The 22,709-nt window shown below is 34.6% G+C and overlaps 2 protein-coding genes across 2 annotated transcripts in view; one reads left to right on the top strand and one right to left on the bottom strand.

Moving 5' to 3' along the window:
* Positions 1–19,725, bottom strand: part of LOC125242645 (serine protease nudel) — a 30,821-nt gene extending 11,096 nt beyond the window's left edge. Inside the window, exons 1-16 of the mRNA XM_048151481.1 lie at positions 19,641–19,725; positions 19,348–19,473; positions 18,705–19,268; positions 18,573–18,633; positions 18,381–18,488; positions 17,828–18,066; positions 17,414–17,571; positions 16,944–17,071; positions 16,653–16,833; positions 12,766–13,112; positions 12,167–12,465; positions 4,772–4,887; positions 1,961–2,120; positions 515–1,532; positions 261–430; positions 34–147 (exon numbers count right to left, since the gene is read on the bottom strand). Of these exons, the coding sequence (XP_048007438.1) occupies positions 34–147; positions 261–430; positions 515–1,532; positions 1,961–2,120; positions 4,772–4,887; positions 12,167–12,465; positions 12,766–13,112; positions 16,653–16,833; positions 16,944–17,071; positions 17,414–17,571; positions 17,828–18,066; positions 18,381–18,488; positions 18,573–18,633; positions 18,705–19,268; positions 19,348–19,473; positions 19,641–19,725 (3,874 nt within the window). The remainder of the gene's footprint in view (positions 1–33; positions 148–260; positions 431–514; positions 1,533–1,960; positions 2,121–4,771; positions 4,888–12,166; positions 12,466–12,765; positions 13,113–16,652; positions 16,834–16,943; positions 17,072–17,413; positions 17,572–17,827; positions 18,067–18,380; positions 18,489–18,572; positions 18,634–18,704; positions 19,269–19,347; positions 19,474–19,640) is intronic.
* LOC125242647 overlaps positions 1–22,709 on the top strand; it is a 74,960-nt gene that overhangs the window by 19,730 nt on the left and 32,521 nt on the right. The gene's annotated exons all lie outside the window — the stretch shown is intronic.

Genomic DNA, 22,709 nt, shown 5'->3' on the forward strand with positions numbered 1-22,709 from the left:
AAACACGGTATGTCTAAAATGAATATAACTTACAGCAATTTTGTTCGTCTTCTCCAAATGGGCACTGTGGTTTCCCATCGCAGACGTATTTTGAAGGAAGACAAATTGTACTATGGTGACACAGAAAATGATCCTTATTGCACCCGTCTGAAATAATAATGTGAAGACTGTTATATGCCTTATAACTTTTGACAATGTAGTCTAGTTCAATAAATTTAATAAATTTAATTTAGGTAATGATGAAAGCATTTCCAACTTACAGCAATCTATTTCGTCTGCTCCGTCTAAACAGTCATAAACTCCATCACATATTAATTTATCGTCTAATGCGCGTAGATAATCAACACAGGAACATTCTAGTTCATCAGTTCCATCTTCGCAGTCAGCTTTATGATCACAACGTTGACGGTATGGAATATGCTGTGAAATACTACCAATATATTTTAGATTTTAAACTATTATAAATAACAAACCAATGTATTCAAAAATACGGTATCTCGACCTGATAACTTACCTACGACATTTATATTCCTTTGGAGTTACCAGCTTTTTCTTTATTTTCATTGCATGAAATTCAGACGCAATAATGTCTCCTATTTTGTCTACTATAGCATCAGGAAGTTCTCTTCCAGGCGATTCAGTATTACTGGTTGGACGTGATGTAGAATCATTGGTATCTTGTTCGTCTTTTGGTATATTTAGATCTGATTTAATAAGAGTATTATTTTCTACAGAATTTGTAGCCGGATTAAGGATTACGACGTCTAGTGATTTAGATTCAACCCCTATCTGGTCATCATTTTTTATAACAGTAGTTGACTCAGTAGAAGTACTTATGTCTACCGTTTTGTCCGTAGTAGGTACGTCAGGTAACTCTTTGTTTTCGATAAGTGATGCAAGTGTTGTTTCTTTATTTGTATTAAATTCATCTTCTATTGCAAAAGTTGAAATACTAGTAGAAGATTCTATTTCAGTAGGTGTATTTGTAAAAGGTAAATCTTCTGGTATATCAGAATCTCTAAATTGGCTTTTTATTTCAATCACATCGTCATTATCAACTGATCTTATTACATGTTCTTGAGATGCTGACGTAGTATCACCACGACTTACTTCACCGTTGGTATTGCGAGGTGTGCTAATAGGATCTTCTGTCGTGTTCTCATGAGAATCATCCTCGTTGCTATCAGATTCTGAACTTTTAGGTACTTCAATAGTCGACGCAAAAGGCAGATCTTTGGTAAAATCATGATCCTTTTGTGGCATGGTATTCAAATCTGTTTGAGTTTCGATTCGTAAATTTTCGCTTTTTTTGGTTTCATTATTTTTCACATCGCTGTGTACAGTAAAATCATTTATTTCCTTTATATTATCTGCAGATCTCATAGAGGCACAATTGGCTTCATCTTCTCCTCCTAGGCAGTCAACAATTTTATCACACACTCGTTTATTTGGCAGACATTTAAATATTCCAGTTACACATTTGAAGCCCGGACATTCTGCTTTAGGTTGAATTTTAGGAAGTGTTTTGGAAACTGAAAAATAATTTTGAATAATGAATGTATGCCAATTATTTGTTTTATGATAAAATTAAGGCACATAAAATATAATATAAAAGTGATATGATGTACATCTCAAACTTTAAAAGACTTGGACTTCTATATTGAAGTAGGGGCGTTGTATGCGCCGTCTAAGTTGCATTACCTTTTCTATTCAAGTTTAATGAGCATTTATAGAAAAATGCCTACGATTTGTAATTTTCCTTAGACTTTTTAACAAATAGACGATTGTGAAATATCCCCCAGGATTGTTGATAATATTTTCAAATAATAATTATTAAACACTTCATAATTTATCATTAAATTAACCATCTTCATTTTTGTTACCACTAAGTAACCTGTTTCACCTACTTTTATAATATGTTTGTTTAATTAAATTAAAATATTTTGTGTGTCATACTCACAAATATGAAATCGAATCCATTCCACAAACAGACTGACCCGAGTATAAACCCCGGGCTCGTCTTTACGAGCACAGCCATCTCCGTGACTTACGATCCCGGCGATGTACCATTGTTGCGAATTCTGAGGGTTTCTGCACAGAAGTGGTCCCCCGCTATCGCCCTGGATTACACGACAATCAGTTTAAGCTTTGTATAGGAGGTTGGTCGTAATGTAAAGTGAAGTAGTTGGGTGCGGTATGATTTGGACGTTGAATTGTAACAGTTTGAAAATCAAACCACACGTATTTTTTCAGTAAATTTACAATGATCTGTATGTAAAAGTCAGTTTAAGATTTGTATAATATGTGGCTGAACTAGTTGGGTGTGGTATGATTTCGACACTTAATTATAAAAGATTTAAGAAAGAATTTGGTTTTATAGGTAAAATCTAATTAGTGTAAGTTGTGTTACGTAAAAATGCAAGTAGCACCGTTCATAAAATAAGCAAAGATTTCTTAGTAAAAAAATATTCACGCCGATTTACAATAAAATCATGCTGTCGGAGCCATTGACGCAAAGGAAAAATAAAATGTTAAAAATGTTGAAAATTTGTTGACCTAGTGCTAGGTTTTAAAAATGAAATAGTGACTAATATGTAGGTACAACTAGGGAACAAATCAAATTATTTTATTGAATATTTTTGATTTGTTCTTTTTTTTTTTTTAAGTAGTCACACTACTATATATAAATCATAAATTGAAATAGATATCATACACGAAAGAAAAAACGGCGGCTATTTAATCTATTTCAATTTATAATAGGTAGTTTGTTCGTTGGGTATGTAGTACTTATATCAAATTAAATTTACAGTAGTTTTCAACGGCATAGACGCCAACTCTTGCATTGCATGGATTAACTACCTTAGAACAACATATTCACATACAAAAACAAATTGCTCTAGTCCAACCGTAAACCTTCGCAAACACTAGGGTCAATGGCCCTTAGTTCATTAACGTTTCGGTCAGTAACGCTTTGGTCAGTTGGCCTGTCACTTATTTTGTTAAGGCTCCAGTACACAATGGCCCATGCTGGCCCACTACAGGCCATCGCCATTGTGTACAGGGGGTAATGGTGTATGATGGCGGACAATTGTCAATCGTGGTGCGCAATCGGGGAGTTGTCGGTTTTTTGGGCACACTTCAAAGGAATCGTGGCGTAGCGTGGCCTGTGGTGTTCACACAATCGGCCATTGTTTAGTTTGTCACCGACCGCCTGACCGGGATAGTGCACTTTTTTGTTGCTAGAACTAGAATTTTTGATCGCCCAAAATATCAGTACCGTGGAGCAATGAAGAAACTTTTAAAGTTTATTGATTTATATCAATCTGAGCCTGTAATACTTGTAAACAGTTTATAAATAAATAGCCGCAGCCGTAATTACTTCTATGTCCATCGCAAGTGGTTTGCCAGCCAGCAATGAGACATGCGCCATTGCGCCACTTTGTGAACACCAAGCACAGATCAATACAACAAGATGGCCCTTACAGGGCGACTCGCGGTCACCAAGCATACGACAAATCAGGTTTATAAAAGTTTGAACGCGTGCGACACCGATCAGTAGCGCCCAAGTATACGACCCGCTAACAGTGTCCGTGTCCGCTCGGGAAAAAATCTTAAATAATCAATTTTGGTTGCAAACAATGGTCTCTTACAGCATAAAGTGGTGTGGCAAGTCTTCTAACACTTCTACATGTAAAAAGATGGAACAACATTCCACAGTTAAGTCAAATTAATTATTTTGTTGAATATTGTTTATTGTCCGCGGAGTTCATTTATACTGGTCAATATGGTTGTGCTGAGCGGCGCCGAGGCGCGTCCATCCTCTTTACCGAGTTAACAATGTGATATGCTATCCCTTTCACGTAAACGACTAGGCATGGGGCCATGTTAGTTTATGTCTGTTGCGGGAACTTCGTACTGCCGTTCGTACCATGTGCTACCATTTTATGAAATATAAAAGAAAGCAGATTTGTAATAGTGAATAATTATCTAGAATCTGTAGAGTCTGTAGTGGTATTTAGTTCATTGATTAGTTTAGAATATTTAGTTGGTTATTTAACTTAGTAAACGTAAGTAAAAATGCACAGTTTAGTTATTAGTTACTAGAATGATTTTTATTGAGATGCTATCACAATTATCATCCTCCTTGCGTTATCCCGGCATCGGCATTCGCCACGGCTCATGGGAGCCTGGGGTCCGCTTTGGAAACTACTACCAAAATTTGGCGTAGGCACTAGTTTTATGAAAGCGACTGCCATCTGACCTTCCAACCCGAAGGGTAACTAGGCCTTATTATAATTTAATTATAATATTATAATTTGTTGCAAAACAAATTCACCACAGTACTGGTACCGGTACCATTGTCTATAATAGACATGTCCCATTCCCATCCCTACTGCTAATCATAAAGGCGCGCCATTATTTGAAACGACCAATGGCAGCACCGTGCGCGCCCGCCTCACCCCGCAAGGATTGGTGATTTGCGTCTCGAACAATATCGCTTGCATTTGGCTTCTAGTGGGGTGTTCTGTGACACCAAGTGACCGTGGCCTACAATTGTGCATTGCAAAGCGTGGCCCATCACAGGCCATTGTGTACAGGCCCCGTAGCCGAATGGCATTTCTCCGACGCCAAACGAAAGCGATACGCCGCTGGCTCTGTCGCGCCAATACGCAAGCGCGATAGAGATAGATATCTACTAGCGCTTCGTTTCGTGAGCGTTTCGTGAGCGATTGTGCCATTCGGCTAGCCACCCTGGAGCCTTTAGACTAACCTGACAAGCATCTTTGCCTCCTTCACTAAGTCCCGCACATATTTCTTTGCCAGCTCTATCCTCGCGATGTTTGCATTTCTCCCATATAGGCACTTCTACTTCTCGCATATGATCAGCTGAAACATTAGACATTAGTATACATACACATGATTATGTTGAGTATATTATGAATCTGTGCATAATTTTCGGCAAACAATAGGGGACGAGTAAGTATGTGGTAAGATGCAAATTCATCCACGAATTTTAGGCAAATTTAGTTGTTTATAATGGAAACATTAACAGTGTGTGATTGCGTTGTTATTTTAAACATAAAAAATGTGTTAGCGCAACAGCTAAAAAACTTGTGTTGTGGGTACTCAGACAATACTATACGTAAATAGGTAGTAAATACTTAATATATTTATATAGAAAATACTTAGGACTCAGTGTAAGCATCACAATGAATAACATTCTGTATATATAGCCTTATACTGATCGTAGCTCATCTGTGCATGGGCTTAACGAATGTCAACGGTAAACGTCAGATTTGGCGGCACTTCACTTTTTAGGTTATAAGAGTTTTTGTACGGATTGTAACTACTGATAGTAGATGAGTAATGATTTGATTAATGTTATATTCCTGATTATTATTTGACACTGTAATTGAAGCAATCAATGTAATAAAGCAAATGTAGCTGATGGAAGCAGTGGTTTAAATGATAAACCCCCATACCGGAGCTCGAGGGCCACGGACATGCCCTCACATGAAACTGGAAGCAATAGATTAAATGATGGAACCCCGTGACTGAGCTCTTGAGCCTTGGCTTGGCTCACATCTCAGAAGTTGGATAAAGGATCTAATGTCCACAAGGTGCGTAAACGTCACTTGGCCTTCTAAAAGTTGGTTTGATAATAGAAACTACAGAAAATATGTGTATAAATGATACAAGATTTCATTAACTTGTTCGATAAGAGGAGCAAAAGACAGATCGTTTTGTTTAGGTACTTAAAACCAAAAGGTTTTTGTTTGGTGCATCTAGCATAACTTTGTTTTCAGTTGATCAAATTATTAACCATTTCTTTTGTATTGTTTGTTTTTGGGCTGTGAGATGAGAAGCTGCCATACACAAAGGAACAACTCAAGGAATCAAACAGCTGATGTATGATGAGAGGTAACTTAAGGGTTGAAGCATTAGCTCTTTGGTGAAACTAACTATGTCATCAGCACAAGCCTTGAACATCTTGATAAGGATATGAAATGCTAGATGGTAAGAATGGCATTGGACAGAATACACAGTATTCTGGTGCAGTGCAGGTACTCAGAGAAAACTGATTAACACATGTAAGTTGAATGTATACTTATTCTTTTGGATGGTTTACTGAAAAGTACTGGAAAGTTTTTTTTTTGTTCAGACACATTGGTTATATAGTACCTATATATATATATGTATGATGAAATATAACAAAGATAATGATATAGATTAACAATCCAAAGTTTTAGCTATTATGTAAAATGAGAAAAGAGCTTCAAGCAGTAGCATGCTAAATTAAATTGTTAGCAGGCTATGTCGGGTTTCAATATAAAGAGATTTTTACCAAGCGGCACACAGGTCACAGGTCATAGAATATATAAACTGTGGTTCATAAATCAGAATACATAGCTCAATAGATAGTTCATGTACATAATTATATATAAAATATATGTATCAGTTATTTGAGGTATAAGGTACAAAGAAATTAGTTTTGATTCCGTAGTGCAATATTTATTTATAAATATTTTGAGATCTAGGCAAATGAATACTACAATGTACATAGTTGATGTTGAATGCTTTATTTAATAATTTAAGGAGAGTAGGCAAGTAAAAAGTGAATAAATAAAATCACAGATTATAAGAATTCCAAATGTGTAGCGGTACTGGTAGTGACATATTAAAACTGGTAGAGTGAATCAGATCTCTATTCCAGACTATTACCTATTGTGTAGTAAGCTAATCAAAGGTCCGCTTATACTATCAAGCCTGAATTTTGTGAAAGTATGAGTAATATTTATGCAATATAAAGATATAATGGGTTTTCCTGAATTGATTACTCCTCAATTATGGATATTATTAATTACTTCAAATTCTTCATTGATTCTCTAATGATTTTTGTGACCGACTGATATGGATAACTGGCATGATTAATCACGGGGTTACATACAAAGGTAGTTAAGTAATGTTACTAATGATATAAACAGTACATGAGTGTAAAAGAGACACACAACCATTTCATGGTGTCACTATCTTTTAACACTAAATTTCTAAAAGGTTACTCCGAAAACAAAGGTTACAATTTCAAAGCATCATCATTTTCATCCAGGACAATTGGCCTCTGATTCCATTTCGAATTTTGGTACTGTACAATTTACATCACGAAAGTATGCCTTTGAATATTACCATGTGATATTTATCTATGTTGATGATCAAATATGTATGTAAGTATAAAAGGTTTAGTGATAACCCGGTTCTTTTTTTTTAGTTTTTGTTTTAAGGGATTGAGTGTGCACATTACTTTTCCCCACTACCAACATGTTAGAGAGTCAGTAATTCTATGGAATTATTCTAGAAAAGAACACAAATAATTTATAGTATGGTAGATTCAGGTTAATAGACAGAGTAATTATTGATGTATTTTAAGTAAACACAACTACCAGTTCGTAACTTTTAGGTCACTATATTTAAAATTGCAAGTGCCTAGTAAAGGTAAAAATTACAAGCCAGTTCAAGGTATACAGTGCCTAGTAAAGGTAAAAGCAGGTGACCTGTAGGTACCTACTTATTAAAATTTAAAAAAAATATCAAGTTATATAAGTAATTTAAATTAAATATCAAAAAAACCATGCTTGTTTGAAATACCAGCAGAACTTTTTTTTATTCAATTATCATTGAAAATGGACTTAAAAAAAAGTAACAATGGTAAATAGAAGTATCTACTTCAAATTGTTTAGGTACTACCAAGTTTTGGTATTAATACATTTATTTGTTCGGATTCCTGTTGTATTGATACATCATTGGCCACAGCATCTTAGCAGATGATTGTTGCAGTGATTTTATTGTGTGGTGTCGATATGCCGTACATTGTCTTTGGTGGCTTAGTACCTAGTCCAATGATACAAAAAAAAGGTAAAATCTAGAGTTTCCAGAGTGACTTAAATGTACTTATGTGGTTAACGGTAAATGACATTTTAATATAAAGAAACCTTGCGAAATAAGCCAGAAAGGGAGGAATTTGGAGTTGGTTTAATTTTTCATAAAGCATCATGAAATCAACTTTTGATCATAATATTTGGTGTAATTAATTATTGTATGATGGAGACTCAGTGATGACCAGAAATAAGTAGGTAAATTTAATCGTATTAAGGTAACCAACGAATACAAAATTGAAGGTTACATTTTATTTAGAAGAGTGCTGTTTACATCCAAATAGAGCTCGACGGCTGTACCAATGTAACAAAAAGAAGAAATGAATAAGATATAAGTAACTGAACCTATTCTAAATAATATGGCTGGTATGCAAATAGCGTTTTCGGCTCCGGCCAAAGACTTCGGAGGTTCATTTTGATTTTGTCTGAATAATGTTGTTTGTTGCGCCCTCGTGAGTCGCTGCAGAGCCAGAGGTTGAAGAGATGTTTCTGAAATTTCCGATTCCAATAAGTAGTTGATTATTGCCATTATGAATCTGCGGGTTAATAAACAATTTACGTTATAAAACTGCAAGAGAAAGAGAATGTAATACGTAGGAAAGTTCATTGAATATTTGTATAGGTACCTAAGAAGTTTTGTTTCATTAAAGGTTACTAATAGCTACAAGATTTCAATAGCTACCCAAAATATTCCCAGGGATGTTGCATTTAATTAATATTTACTGATAAACTTACATAACGCCATGTTTGTATTTCAAAATGGGGTAGGCAGAGCACGTGAAACTGCAATTACGAAGCCAATTTGGCAATTAAGGCGTTAAAAGAAACGGAAATTGTGAATACTTAATTTTCTAAATATATTCAAGGTTGATAAATGAAATTAGTATGAATGTCATTGTATTAAATTAATGATATGAATCTTTGATTAAAATACTGAGAGTATCTACTGAGACTGATGTCCATGACGTCTGATTACTGATTCAATTTCAATACTGATAATTTTAGGTTTTAAGGTACTATACTCAATAAGTAGCAGGTCTCTTGAGGGTGATTTTTCTATGCTTTTCTATGTTGACTGAAAGTTTGTTTCGATGTATATAACAGGGTTAATAACCAGATAAAATCGATGATGGATTATAATGATGGTAATAATCTTATACCTAGACGAATTATGATGATGATGATCGACTGTGTCTGATCGAATTTTTAACGTCTGTGGCTAGAACGAGAATTAGGTACTGACAATAGTATAATGTGTTTCTATTTGTTTTATGTTCCAACGCTGGTAATATGGCTGATCGGATGAAATTGATGATTTGGAAGAGCCTCGCTGCAAGAGCACACTGATGTAAAGAAGGTTAAATCTGATAGATGGTGGAGCCACTGCCAGCGGACCGAGTGCCAAGCTGCTGGTGATCAGGGTCGCAGAGTCGCCGTACTGCAGTGCCGTGTACTTACACGATAAGGAAGCGAATCTCTCTATATGTGCATTGATTGAGAGTGTCGAGATTCAATGTTATAAGATTAATAGCTGGCACGACTATACTAGTCTTTATATACATATTGTAAAATCTTAATTGAGTGCCGAGTTATGGCAGTGTGTAGTCTAGACCAGGCCATGATAGTAGGTAAAACAAACAAAGCTATGTATAGATTGTGACTTATGTCGATTCGAAGATTCTTGTAATGTAAGCTTGTTGCGTGAATCAAATTTTAAACAAAATATTGATAGGTAAATTTATGTTGGAAAACTGCTCAGAACAGGCCTTAAAGGCAGACTGTCTGGGGCAGGCCCTGATTGTTGATGATGATATTATTTGCCATAACAAACATATAAGATTGAAAAGGTTAATACCTTTTGATTGATTGATTATGATGAATGAAGGAGCAGACTGTCTGGAACAGGTCCTGACTGGGTTGGGCCTAACATTCTAGAGCAGGCCGTGAAGGCAGACTGTCTAGAACAGGCTATGATACCAGTTTGGCATTCTAGAGCAGGCCGTTATGGCAGACTGTCTAGACCACACCAGTCTAGAGCAGGCCATACCAAATTATAAAATTATATTGATTGATTAGGTTGAATGAAGGAGCAGACTGTCTGGAACAGGTTTGGGTAGTAGCCTGACATTCTAGAGCAGGCCGTGAAGGCAGACTGTCTAGAACAGGCTATAATACCATCTTGACATTCTAGAGCAGGCCGATATGGCAGACTGTCTAGGCCACACCAGTCTAGAGCAGGCCATAATTTAATTGATTGATTGGCAGACCGCCTTGATTAGTCAAGAACGGGCCATAACAAATTATATTTTGTTGATGAAAAGAGCAGGCCTTAAAGGCAGACTGCGGATGTTTATGGCATAATATCTCTTATTAATATGTTCAGAACAGGCCTTTAGGTTGACTGTTAATGATATATACTTTGTTAATATAATTAGAACAGGCTTGTAAGCAGACTGATTATTAGTGATATAATATACTTTATTAATATGATAAGAGCAGGCCTAGTCTAGTAGGCAGACTGTGATGTTAATTAGAAAATATACTTTTGCTAATATGTTATACTTTGGAACCGGCCTTGAAGGCAGACTGAGATAGTTAATGATATAATATAAAAACCTCGATAATATGATTAGAATTGACTTTGTAAGCTGAATGTGACTATTAATGATATATTATACTTAGTCAATACTTAAATAACAAGCCTAGTAGGCAGAGATTGATAATGATGTTTTATATACTTTGATAAAATGGATAATCATACTGGTTATAAAACAGGTATTGTAAACAGACTGAGATAGTTAATGATAATACTTTGTTCATATGATTAGAACATTTGTGGACAAACTGAGAGTGTTAATCACTTTACATTATGTACAAAATTCAAACTGCCTATGGCATTGTTAATGATACATAATTCGTTAATATGTTTAGAACTGACCTTTGAAAGCGGACTGAGATTATTATTTATATATATACTTTGTTAATGTGATAAGAACAGTTCCTGAAAGCTGTGAAAGACCGAGGGTTGCGATTGATCAAGACACGCATTGAATATAATGATCTAATTTGCCATAATGTTGAGTAGGCCTTGAAGACAGGCTGCGGTTGTTAATGGTCGTTTATACCTACTTGTATTAATTGCTTGGAGCAGTCTATGATTGTAAATTAGTTGCTAGATTGGAAAACTTCAACGAAATGCAAGCTGTTACAGCTACTTGATGTTGGTAATGCGTGTTTATAAATATGTTGAATATTACAAAAAAAAAGTTATGCATAGGTTTAGAGCAGGCATTAGGACAGGCTGTATTGATGTTGATTTTTACTTACTCATAAACTGTCTAGAAGAGCATGATTTAAGTTCCTTAATATATTAATGAAAGATAGGTAACTGCAGATTAAAAGTGATCTTGATTTGTGATTTTATGAGATTAAAAGGCTGATGATTTTATATGTGTTAAACTGATAGCTCTTGTATATTTAATAACTGTAATAAGGTTACGAAAGAATTTAAGATTTTGTATATGTGTTATACTGATTATTTAATAAGGTTTAGGAGAAGGATACTGTAGTAATGAATGTCTGTGGATTGATACTGTAGTAATGAATGTTGACATTAAGCGTAGATAGGTACCCGTACGTTTGTTACCACTGTTATTGAGGTGAATATGTTTAGTGAGAGGGCTCACTTTATAATAAGGACGGCCGAAGCTGTAAGCATCACAATGAATAACATTCTGTATATATAGCCTTATACTGATCGTAGCTCATCTGTGCATGGGCTTAACGAATGTCAACGGTAAACGTCAGATTTGGCGGCACTTCACTTTTTAGGTTATAAGAGTTTTTGTACGGATTGTAACTACTGATAGTAGATGAGTAATGATTTGATTAATGTTATATTCCTGATTATTATTTGACACTGTAATTGAAGCAATCAATGTAATAAAGCAAATGTAGCTGATGGAAGCAGTGGTTTAAATGATAAACCCCCATACCGGAGCTCGAGGGCCACGGACATGCCCTCACATGAAACTGGAAGCAATAGATTAAATGATGGAACCCCGTGACTGAGCTCTTGAGCCTTGGCTTGGCTCACATCAGGAAGAAAAATGCATGTTCTGTAAAAAAAAACCGTTACCGGGATTTCAACCTCACGATTTTCTACGCCAGACCGTTTAATTTTTCTAATGAGTTTAATTTATACATCAATAACATCATACAGCTTGTATACTCACGATCGGGCCCATGTTCAACCGTTGCTCCCCATCCCACCGCCGTACAAAGTGTCTTCGGCGGCGGTCCCCACAGCCACTCTGGCCCCGCCGTCTCCGGCCCCGGCAAACAAATCGGACGAACCCACCGGCTGAACAACATAGCCGGCTCCACCTTCAGCAATGACAAGTCGTTCTTCATGTCAACTCGGTCGTATTTGTGATTCACGATTATGTGACTGACGCGATGGTTCTGCTCCTGGGGAGAAAATGAGAAGCGGCGAAGCATTCCGACTTCTATTTCGTAGTAGTGCTCCCAAAATCTAAAATATTGTAATTATTTTTAGTAATTTTATAGTTTTAATGAAACTATGATATCGTGAAATACGCATAGTTTATTTAAACTTTATTTTTTACGATACTACGTTTATACCTACTGTATTAAATTTTATTCTTTCAAAGTAATAAACGACAATCATATGTTATATTAATTTTTATTAAAACATAAATTACATACTTTCAAAACGCCTACTGGCAATCGTTATAATTAGCTATTTTCCTTAACTATCAATAATAAAATAAGTGCGAGGCAATAAAAGTTGCGCAAACTAGTTGGGACTTACTTGTGGACACAATGGGCTGCTGACATGACCCAACTTTGCGTTATAACTACTCCTCCGCAATGGAACATGCCGTCTCTGTACATAGCCACCATCCACGGCCAAGCAGTAGGTTGGCTAGCTCTCCCACCAACTACTCTACTTTGTGTCCGTTTGTACCTAATACCCTCCTTGCTCATATTGCTCACTTGAGCGAACTCATACAAAGAATTGAAATGCTTTAAACTTGATTTTAGACTTTCATCATGCCTTTTCACACGATTACCGTAGAAAACGGAATGGTATGGGCAATTTTTTACTGATGACAATCTTTTGTTACGACCGAATAGTCTGTTTTCTGTAGACAAGTCCTGGAAATAAGACATAAGGGGATTACTTCAAAGTGTTATTGAATGGAACACGGAAAAAGCATCACGTGCACTCTCAGTCACATTTTCAAATTAGGAATCTCGTTATGTTGGAAAGGTGTAATTTACTTATTCATATATTTATTTCTAGCTAATTACCTATGGGCATTTTCAGAATTTGGGACCCCCAATTTTATTAGCGTAAGTTGTTAATAAAAATAAACTCGCTGTCAGTTTTGTGACGACAAAATTTGTCTAAAAATTTACTTTTTTTATTATCTGAATGTAAATTATCGCTTAAAGTTTATGTAATTAACACAAAAACAATATTTTTATTGAAATTTCATGCTTCTCTTAACAACTTACGCTAATGGGGGTCCCAAATTCTGAAAATGACCCTATTGTTAATGTTTAATACATATTGTAAATAAATAGGTATGTTGTACCTATATAAGTGAACATTAATAATAGGTGGAAATAGAAATATAAATTATTTTATTTGCATTAAGCATTACCAGGTACCTACAAGGTTTTAATAATTAATAATACAAAATATATGGTAGGTTTACATGCTTAACTTCATTTGGAGTGCAAAATGGTAACTTAAAATTTACAAGTAGTTCGTCCCATTAATGCAAATACCGACTAAGTGACTTTTTGACGAAATCGAGTTTTTAGCACCTATAGAATAAGGTTTTCAAGGGCTACAATATGTTAAAACCCATGTATTGATACGACGCTGCATTCAAAAGATAGCTTCCGCATAAAGTTACTTAATGGTCAATTTGTTGCATTATAAACTGCCAGAATGTAATATGAATATTTAATATAAACTTTTATGCTTTATCCGCCAAGTAGAACCTTTTAATGGTGTATAGTGTTTTTTTGCATTTAAACATTTTGTTAAAGTAGCCATCTTATGTTCTACAAAAAAGTTTAATGTGTACATATTTGATTTTTGCAAATAAAACTATCAACAAAATTCTTTATTTTAAGCCAGGCTAAATACACCAAATGTCTTTAAGATGTTTTTCCAGAAGATGTTTGTTTACAAACATCAGCAATTTCATTCTACCAAAAAGTTGTATAGGGACTATAATTGGTTTTGCATGTGATGTGACGAAGGAAAGGATAACGGTCTATTACTGCAAATACCGACTATGTGTAAATAGGCGATTTTGAGATAATGCGGTTTGAAAGTTTGAAGGCACGTTTTATATGAAAACATGAAGAAATTTACGTTATGTGTATGGCATTTTAAACCCTATATTTTTTTGTTTACTACTTTGTCGTATATATATTCAGAATGTATTTAGTTGACGATCAAATACGATTTAATGAAACAGTCGAATACCTACTTAGTTGGTTTTTCCTGTAGAAATAAATGTTTGCATATTTCTCTTCTTTATACATAATTATAACCCATTGTTTGTCTTAAATAAAGCTTCGTTTTTCATACGATGTTCTACAACCTAAATGAGTTTTTTCTGAAATATACCGGGTAATAATTATAAGTTAGCCAGTAAGCTAATATAGTCAGTAGTTTTTAAGAATATTGTACGCTCGAAATGGGCACTGTTGATACTGTATTTCCTGTATATCATACCATCTTATGTACACAGTTAACAATGAATAAACTTTACTTTACTTTACTTACTAGCATACCTACGGTACGAGTAGACTTCAGATGTCACAACTGTGTACCACTTCACCAACTGCAGTATTAAGTGGTTGAAACCACTCATGGTACCCTTTAGGTATTAAATCTCTGTCACAAAGGCTGAATAAAGTCTTGAGGACACTTAGGTGGAGTCGAGGCACGTCGAATCGAGCCCTGCATACATTTACAATGAACGATGAATCCGATTCGACGCGTCGCTAATGGACGTAGTTTCATAAGAAATGCAGAAGGCGAATTAATGAGATTCGACTCGGCGAGCTTAGTGGGCACTAGGCTTAAGTTCATGTCGAGATCTGGACGTAGCACAAGGCAAGAAAATCAACGCCACAAATTAAACTCCAGTTCAGTAGAACCACCTCAAACCTCTTAATGTATCATATCATATTTCTATCTCGGTCTAAAGCTCGATAAACAACTAGCTATCTCTGCGTTCAAGAAAATGGACTTACGCAGACTTTTTGACAAAGGTATCGTAACTAAATAGTACCATGAGTGCTTCCAATCACTTAATACCTAGTTAGTCTAGCATTGTCAGCCGTATTACGGACGTGTTTGTATCGAATTCCACCAGCGATGAAGATGTTGTTTAATAACTTTTTATCACTCTTGCGCAGTAAGTGTGCAATCGCACGAAGGCGTATCAGGAGTAAAAGAAAAAACTTTTTCCCAAAAGAGTGTTTAAATTTGTATTTTGGACTACCATAAATACTTTTTTATCTTTTTATTGCAAGTGTGATGAAAAACACTGCGTGTAATTGGGGGCGTAAGAATATTGCAAACATGATTGCTTTAAATCGCCCCAGAAACCTATGTAATTACCGTTACACATTTCTTTTTCTTACTTATTACCTCATCTACGCCTACATTTTAGTGACATTGGCGTAAATACTACAAAACTTTAAATAAACTATTACTTCAGGTTATTGAGCGTACAAAAACTATTTACCTATACTAAATGTAACAGTGTAGATAGTGAAATTTCGAACATAAATTATGGCGGACTTCGGATTGCTGAGACAGTGAACTAGTATGTAGTAAGTACCTATGCATATTATGCTATTACCCAAAAACGCATTAACCGATTTGTAAAATTCTTTTTGTGATTTCAAGGGAATGCTATTGCGTTACTTCTTGTTAAATTTTACTGAAATCGGTTAAATTATTTTGTGAAAAATCTCCTAAAACCGGTTGAAGAGGATTTTTTCAAAATTTTTTTTTTGAGAATAACTCTTCAAAACCATAAATAAAGTATTATTAATGGTTAGTAATGTTAAAAAACTTTTTATTACAAATGTACCAGTTAAATTAACAATGATAAGTGAAGTTTTGTAACATAAAATTAGAGCAGCTATATTTCCTGCAACTAAAACCGCCTATGTCATTGAGAATATTTAATATATTTTGAAATAAGTTCAAAACTTTTGTATATTTTTTCTTTTTTTGCAAATCATAAGTAAAGTGTATTAAAAGCAAAGCTTAATCAAAGGGAAACACTGCTTTATATGTATTAATAAGAGAAATATACAAATTTTTATTTCTACAGGAAAAACCAACTAAGTTTGCTACTATTTTTTTTAAATCGTAGTTTTATCGGCAATCAAATCAAGCCTGGATATTGTTTACGATTAAGTATTAAACAACACAATACGGGCTGTAGAATGCTGTATACAAATAGTAATTTTTTTCATGTTTTCATATGAAATCGTACCTTCAAACATTAAAATCGCATTATCTCAAAATCACTTTTTTGCACATAGTCGGTATTTGCAGTAAGGGGACGAGTTATTAGACTATTACATACAGTACGTTTCATTGAATAAATGTACTGTATTAACTTTTTTTTATAAAAGTATAATATTTACCTCTCTTAGTAATTGGGACGAAGTCAACACCCTCGTGCCACATAAAAGATCTGGGCAAGTCACATATACCGCCGAGGAATTCATGCATGTACCACTTATATGCATTAACCCACCTTGGCCTATGTTCAAATAGTTAACCCTTGATAATGGATCTACTTGGAGTACTTGTATAAATGGAGGCCTAAAACAACAACAATAATTAACTCTATACTCATGAGAAAAGCAAGTTCGGTCAATTGATTTAAGCAAATATTTGGAAGGGATACCAAAATAGGTCTTGTGTTTGTTTACCTTATTATTAGACCAGTTTCCCGACGGCAGGCGTCATGAGCTAAACCGTACGGGTTTCTGCACACCGCGTACCAATCTCCTTTATAGTTCCTCATTAGAAATCCTTCAGTGTTTGATACTGCAAATAACTAACAAAAAAATTTCCATAAATAAATAAATGTCATTTTTTTCTGATGTTTGCTATTAATAGCTTTCGGATTCGAGTAAATTTATTCCAAGTATTTCAATGAAATTCTACCCACGCCTGAAGCATTGGTTTGGGTGCTTTTTTATTTAAATGAGCATATGCATTATAATAAAATTCAGAAAGTTGTAAAAGGAAATTTGCCTCCGTGATCCGAAGTAACATGACTTCGCTTTTTAACTTTCCTATCAAATACGTCCATGGAGTTGTTCCTTAAGTCGTTATTTGGGGCAAAGTTGACCGAATTTCTAAGTATTTTGGTTTCTAACAAAGGAATAATACTTACAGGTTTGTCATGTAGACTTGGGGATAATAAATTACATTCAATTTCATCTTTGTGATTGGGACAGTTCCTTACGTTGTTGCATCTTTGCTCTTTGGTAAAACAAGTGGCAACACTTTCAAAATTGTTGTCGCCACAGCTAAATGAATCTTCGCTGCACCCTACAAAAACAAATACAACTAAGCCACTAAAATTATTGTGCCGAGTAACGAGTATGCTAATAAATTATATGTATTGCAAGTTGAGAAAAATACAATTTTATGTTTGTTGTAGGTTTTGTAAAAATACAAAGTATATCTTTCTGTGTAATTAATATACATAATTCATCATGCATTTAAGTTTTATTTCCTCTTAATGCATTAATAATATAATATACTGTATAGGTTTCAATGTTTTTTGGTTTAAAATAATTATTACCGTCACATCCCATTTCATCTTCTCCAAACGGGCAGTCAAAATATCCATCACACAGTCTAGAAGCGTCGACTCTAGACTTGCAACTGCATTGCATCTCATCGCTGGCGTCCTCGCAATGTACTTTCCCGTCGCACCAATGTTTTTCAGGCACACAGGTTTCACCACTAGCGCATCCCATGGACCCAGCAGGACAATTATTTTCTCGAGATGAAGTAATTGACGGATTTGGTACATTGGGACTAAAAGAACAACAAATAGAATAGGTACTTTGGTAGTAGTAAAATTGCTTCTGTGAACATCAACTTAATAAAGCAATAAAATTACATTGTTTTTCTAATCATCAGGTTTGGTAGCAGTGATAGCTTTTTATTCAGATTATTTATCATTCTACATACTTTCTTCAATTTTCTTGTAAAATCGCATACCAATTGTCACTAAAAGATATCCAAATTGTTTCGTACAAGCCGCTTATATTACGCTTATGTTATATTATTATGCATTATATACGAGTATTCCTTTTTATGTCTTCAATAGCATAAGAATAATACCTTACCGAGGTTCCATGAAATTTCTCCATATATCTAGATCTTGTGGGTGCCAATTATCTCGTTCCGCGCCTGATTTCGAATCCAGGGCTTCTGAATATGGTGGTTGAATAACACTGAAAGATGACGGTAAATTTTTAAGTAATTGTAAAAAATATTTTTTATTATTAATAGGTACCGTGGGTAAATATTTTTAATACCTGGATTTATGATGATGCGCGTTGTCAAGTGGAGAATGTTGCGGTGTGATCTGGTAGCCTTCTGTCAAACAATATACAAACTTGATACTTGCTAATTCAATTCAATTCCATTCAATTAGGAAACAGACTTACCAATGTGTGGAGGATGATTTTTCAGCAGATTTGAAAACAACGGTATTGGCGCCGGCGCAAGATTTTGGTGAGATTGTGAATAAGGAAGAGAAGTTGGAGCAGGAAGAACAAGCCCGTGTGGTACATCTCCAAACGCTCTCATTTCCGCACCAATACTGGCTGTTGATCTTGGCTTATAATGATTTGATGTGGTAGGACGAGTTTCACGCTTCGTGATTTCCTTAATATCATCATTGGCTTGTAATTTATCTAAGTCTTCGTTCTCTTTACGTATAGTTTGTAATTTCAAAACTAGGTCCTTGCAGATCTCGTTTTGATTGTCTTTGTTACATAGAGTGTCTTGGTTTAAAATTATGTCTTTAGCTTTCTTAAAAGAAGTTTCGTCAAATTCATTTATGTTACTGAATTCTTTGTAATTTGTAGGACTTCTTCTTTTTCGCTTTACACTGGGGTATTTCGTTTTATTTTTTAAACTAATATAAATTTCAACATCATTTTGTTCGACAGTGATATTCGTAGTTTTTTGGTTAGATACGATGACAATCTCTGTGTTGCGGTGGTTTTCTACAATCAAATTTTTAAATTACTACACGAATATTGTGTGTAACTATAGGAATGATTATTTTTACTTTTTTATAATTACCTGTACTTTGAAACACCCGGACTATGATTATGTAAGCGCCTACCGCAAATAAAACTAGTAACATCAAACAAAATAGTTTTATTATGAATGAGCAAACATATTTCTGCACTGAGTTTGCATCTCGACCTATAAAAAAAATTAACAGGTTGCACATTATATAAGAAGTTACTAGTTAGAGGACAGTCTGGGAGTAAAAATTACATTTAAAATCTTACTTGTTTATTTAGATTGCTCTCTTAGAAGGCATTTTACTGGCGGTTAAAAAACCAATAAGTTGTGCAATATTTACTCACGGATTGCTATTGACTCCGCTAATTCCATCGGCGGCAGTCCTAACTGCTCGAAAGCTCTTTCCGACTTTAAAACGTCGTTTGACATCTGTAAATAAGAAAATAATACTTTTAGATAATTGTCCTTTTGTTTCATGATATGATGGTGTATTTTCCTTTTTGTATGCCAGATACCGGTTTCGGTTTTTATGTACTTTGTGGCCATTCAATCCGCCAGTTCCTACTTTTTGCTTGACAAAGTTGGTAATAGTACGAGAGCCCACGACCAAAATTTTTGTCTCATAGCAATACAGCCAAAACCGCATCAAATCGAAAGATACGATTATCCTGAACTCGAAAATACCAATATCAGACATTTTATGCGTAGCGTTTGATCTGACCGAATTTTCAAAATTGTCAAAGAATTTTACCGAACTGCATCATAGCAATATGTCTGATTTGCAGACTGTAGTTGAATGATAGTTCTGAGATACCGGAAACATATTTTTCAGACGTTAGTGGTGTAGCGCAAACCCGTAAAATCACTTAAAAAAATTAAAAATGAGACAAAAAAAATGTCTCATAGCAATACGTCTGAAAATCTTTTTTATTAGTAAATTTTGGTTATTTGATGCGAACAAAACAATTTTCAGACGGAAATGTGAACGCATTAAATTTTGAGACCGTTTTGAAAATGTTAACAAATTTTACCGATCGGTATCATAGCAATATGTCTGAAAATTGTTGGACATGATAAACATGAACAACATGATGATAAACATGATTGTCCACATGTGCAAAAAATTTATATCAGACAAATTAAGTGTAGCACCTTCTCTATCAGACAACTTTTCGATACTCAGATATCATTTAAAAATCGTATTGAGGCATCTTGAATTCTCTGTTACAAACCAATGAATACGTTGCGACCCTGAATTTATTAGATGATAATTAACAAAGAATTTACCCGAAACCGTAACATTGAAGTTGAAGGACTGAAATAAATCGCACAAAAGGAAACAGGGTTGAAGTTGAGTTGTTACACTTAAAGTGTCTGAAAACAGGTTTTTGGTAATCATGGCAGCAATACGAAAAGTTAAAAAAAAAAATTATCCGTATTGCTATGATACAGGTCGGCTAAATTTGTTGACATTTTCAAAAATGCGCTCAGGCTATGTGCTACGCGCAAAATGTCTGAAAACAAACTTTTTCGTAATACAATTATAAAATCTATGTACATTTTCACTATCAGACGTATTGCTATAATACCGACTGCCTTTTTTTGTTGCACTTTCCAGTTGCTACACTTTCGACCGTTACTACACACGTAGTCGGGTTCAGAATCATACAATTTAACGATTTTATAGGGTTTTTGCCGTATTGCTATGAGACATGGTTTTGGACGTGGGCTCTAGTACTATAAACTCTATTAGGGTTTTTTAGATGCCATTGTTTTGTAACAACTTGTATTTAAAAATTATGCTTATGATTAAATCAATGCGTCACCTAATCTGACAAAATCTTTTATTTCACATATGTATTATAATGGGTGCAGTTCAGTTTGTCCATACAATGAATTTCTATTTTCGTGAAGTTTAAGGTACCCAGTAACGTAGATATTTTAAAAAGGCCTCGAACAAGTCGAACATTTCATGCGGATGACGTAAAAATGACGTCGTTTGAAGTACTTGATGGTAATAAGGCCTATATTATAAATAAAGCCTACCTTAATAGGTAATAATTTACAAACAACAAAGTGGATAACCATGTTAAAAAGTAGTATTGTTTATAATATTATTTTATTTGTCACTTTAAATATAAGACGATTACATTAATGTAAAACTTGCAATTACCGACAATTTTTTTTTAGGTAAGCCTTATTAAGTAATTAAACTGCCTAATCATCCTGGGTGCAAAATATCTTCTCCGTATAAAATTCTCGAGCCCTCTCATGGTAATCTCCCAGAGATCTAACAAGCAAAAATACAGAAATTCTTAGTAGAATTTTTGATAATGTGCACTGAAACAATTTCAACTGGGGGACAAATATAGAACTAACTGAATTATTTTCCATGTCTTGTATTATTAAACTGGAGTGCTATACATATGTAGTTGCTCACTGAACATGTGGACAAGTATGGCACTCTAGTTTATATCTTAAAATGTGGAAAATATTACGGGTAGGTATTTGATATTGTCCCTTTCACTAAAGTACAAAATAATTATCTTTCGATACTACTAGGTGAAAAAGAAAGCGTCCCAAATTTAATTTTTCCACTTCGTGACTATTACTATTTCAAACATTTTTTACAGCAGTTACAAAGTGGAAAGTATGCAATATAATAGAAAAAATTGGGACCAATTTTTTGGCACTTGTTTTTTGTCCTAGTTCAAAAGGACTTGTGATTCTGAGTAGGAAAAACATATAATTTACGTATGTACCTTAGAACAAATATTTTTGGTGATTCTTCTCGTGAAAATTCCCATTTACGTATTTCCTCTAGATTTCAATAAAAAGGAAACCGTCGCATTGAATTAGCTTTACGGTATCGGAACAATATTACGACTTGAGTGTATAATAAATTTGTACTTTAACGACGAAGGTAAGGGCACATTACAGTTAATATACCTTAAGTGTATTGAGAAATGCATTTTTAACTAGTATAAAGTAGATGTCTTCATTCCATTTAAACTACGCATTCAACAGAATATTACATACATACAATCACGCCTGTATCCCATAAAGGGGTAGGCAGAGCACATGAAACTACTAAAGTCTCAGTCCCACCCTTGGCTATTAAGGGGTTGAAAGAAAACGAAAATTGTGACATTGCAGTGACAGGTTGCCAGCCTCTCGCCTACGCCACAATTTAACCCAAATCCCACAGTCGACTTCTACGACACCCACAGAAAGACAGGGGGTGTTGAAATTCTTATCTCGTCACCATTCGGGCAGCAACAGAATATTATGCCTACATTAAACATATACATACTATAATTTATATATTATATACCTCGTACTTATAAACATGTATGTATGTACTTAGTTTATGTATGTCATAAATCATAATGTGGTTTGTTACTATTTTAACT

Source organism: Leguminivora glycinivorella, chromosome 3 (genome assembly GCF_023078275.1).
Source record: "Leguminivora glycinivorella isolate SPB_JAAS2020 chromosome 3, LegGlyc_1.1, whole genome shotgun sequence".
NCBI classification, from domain to species: domain Eukaryota; kingdom Metazoa; phylum Arthropoda; class Insecta; order Lepidoptera; family Tortricidae; genus Leguminivora; species Leguminivora glycinivorella.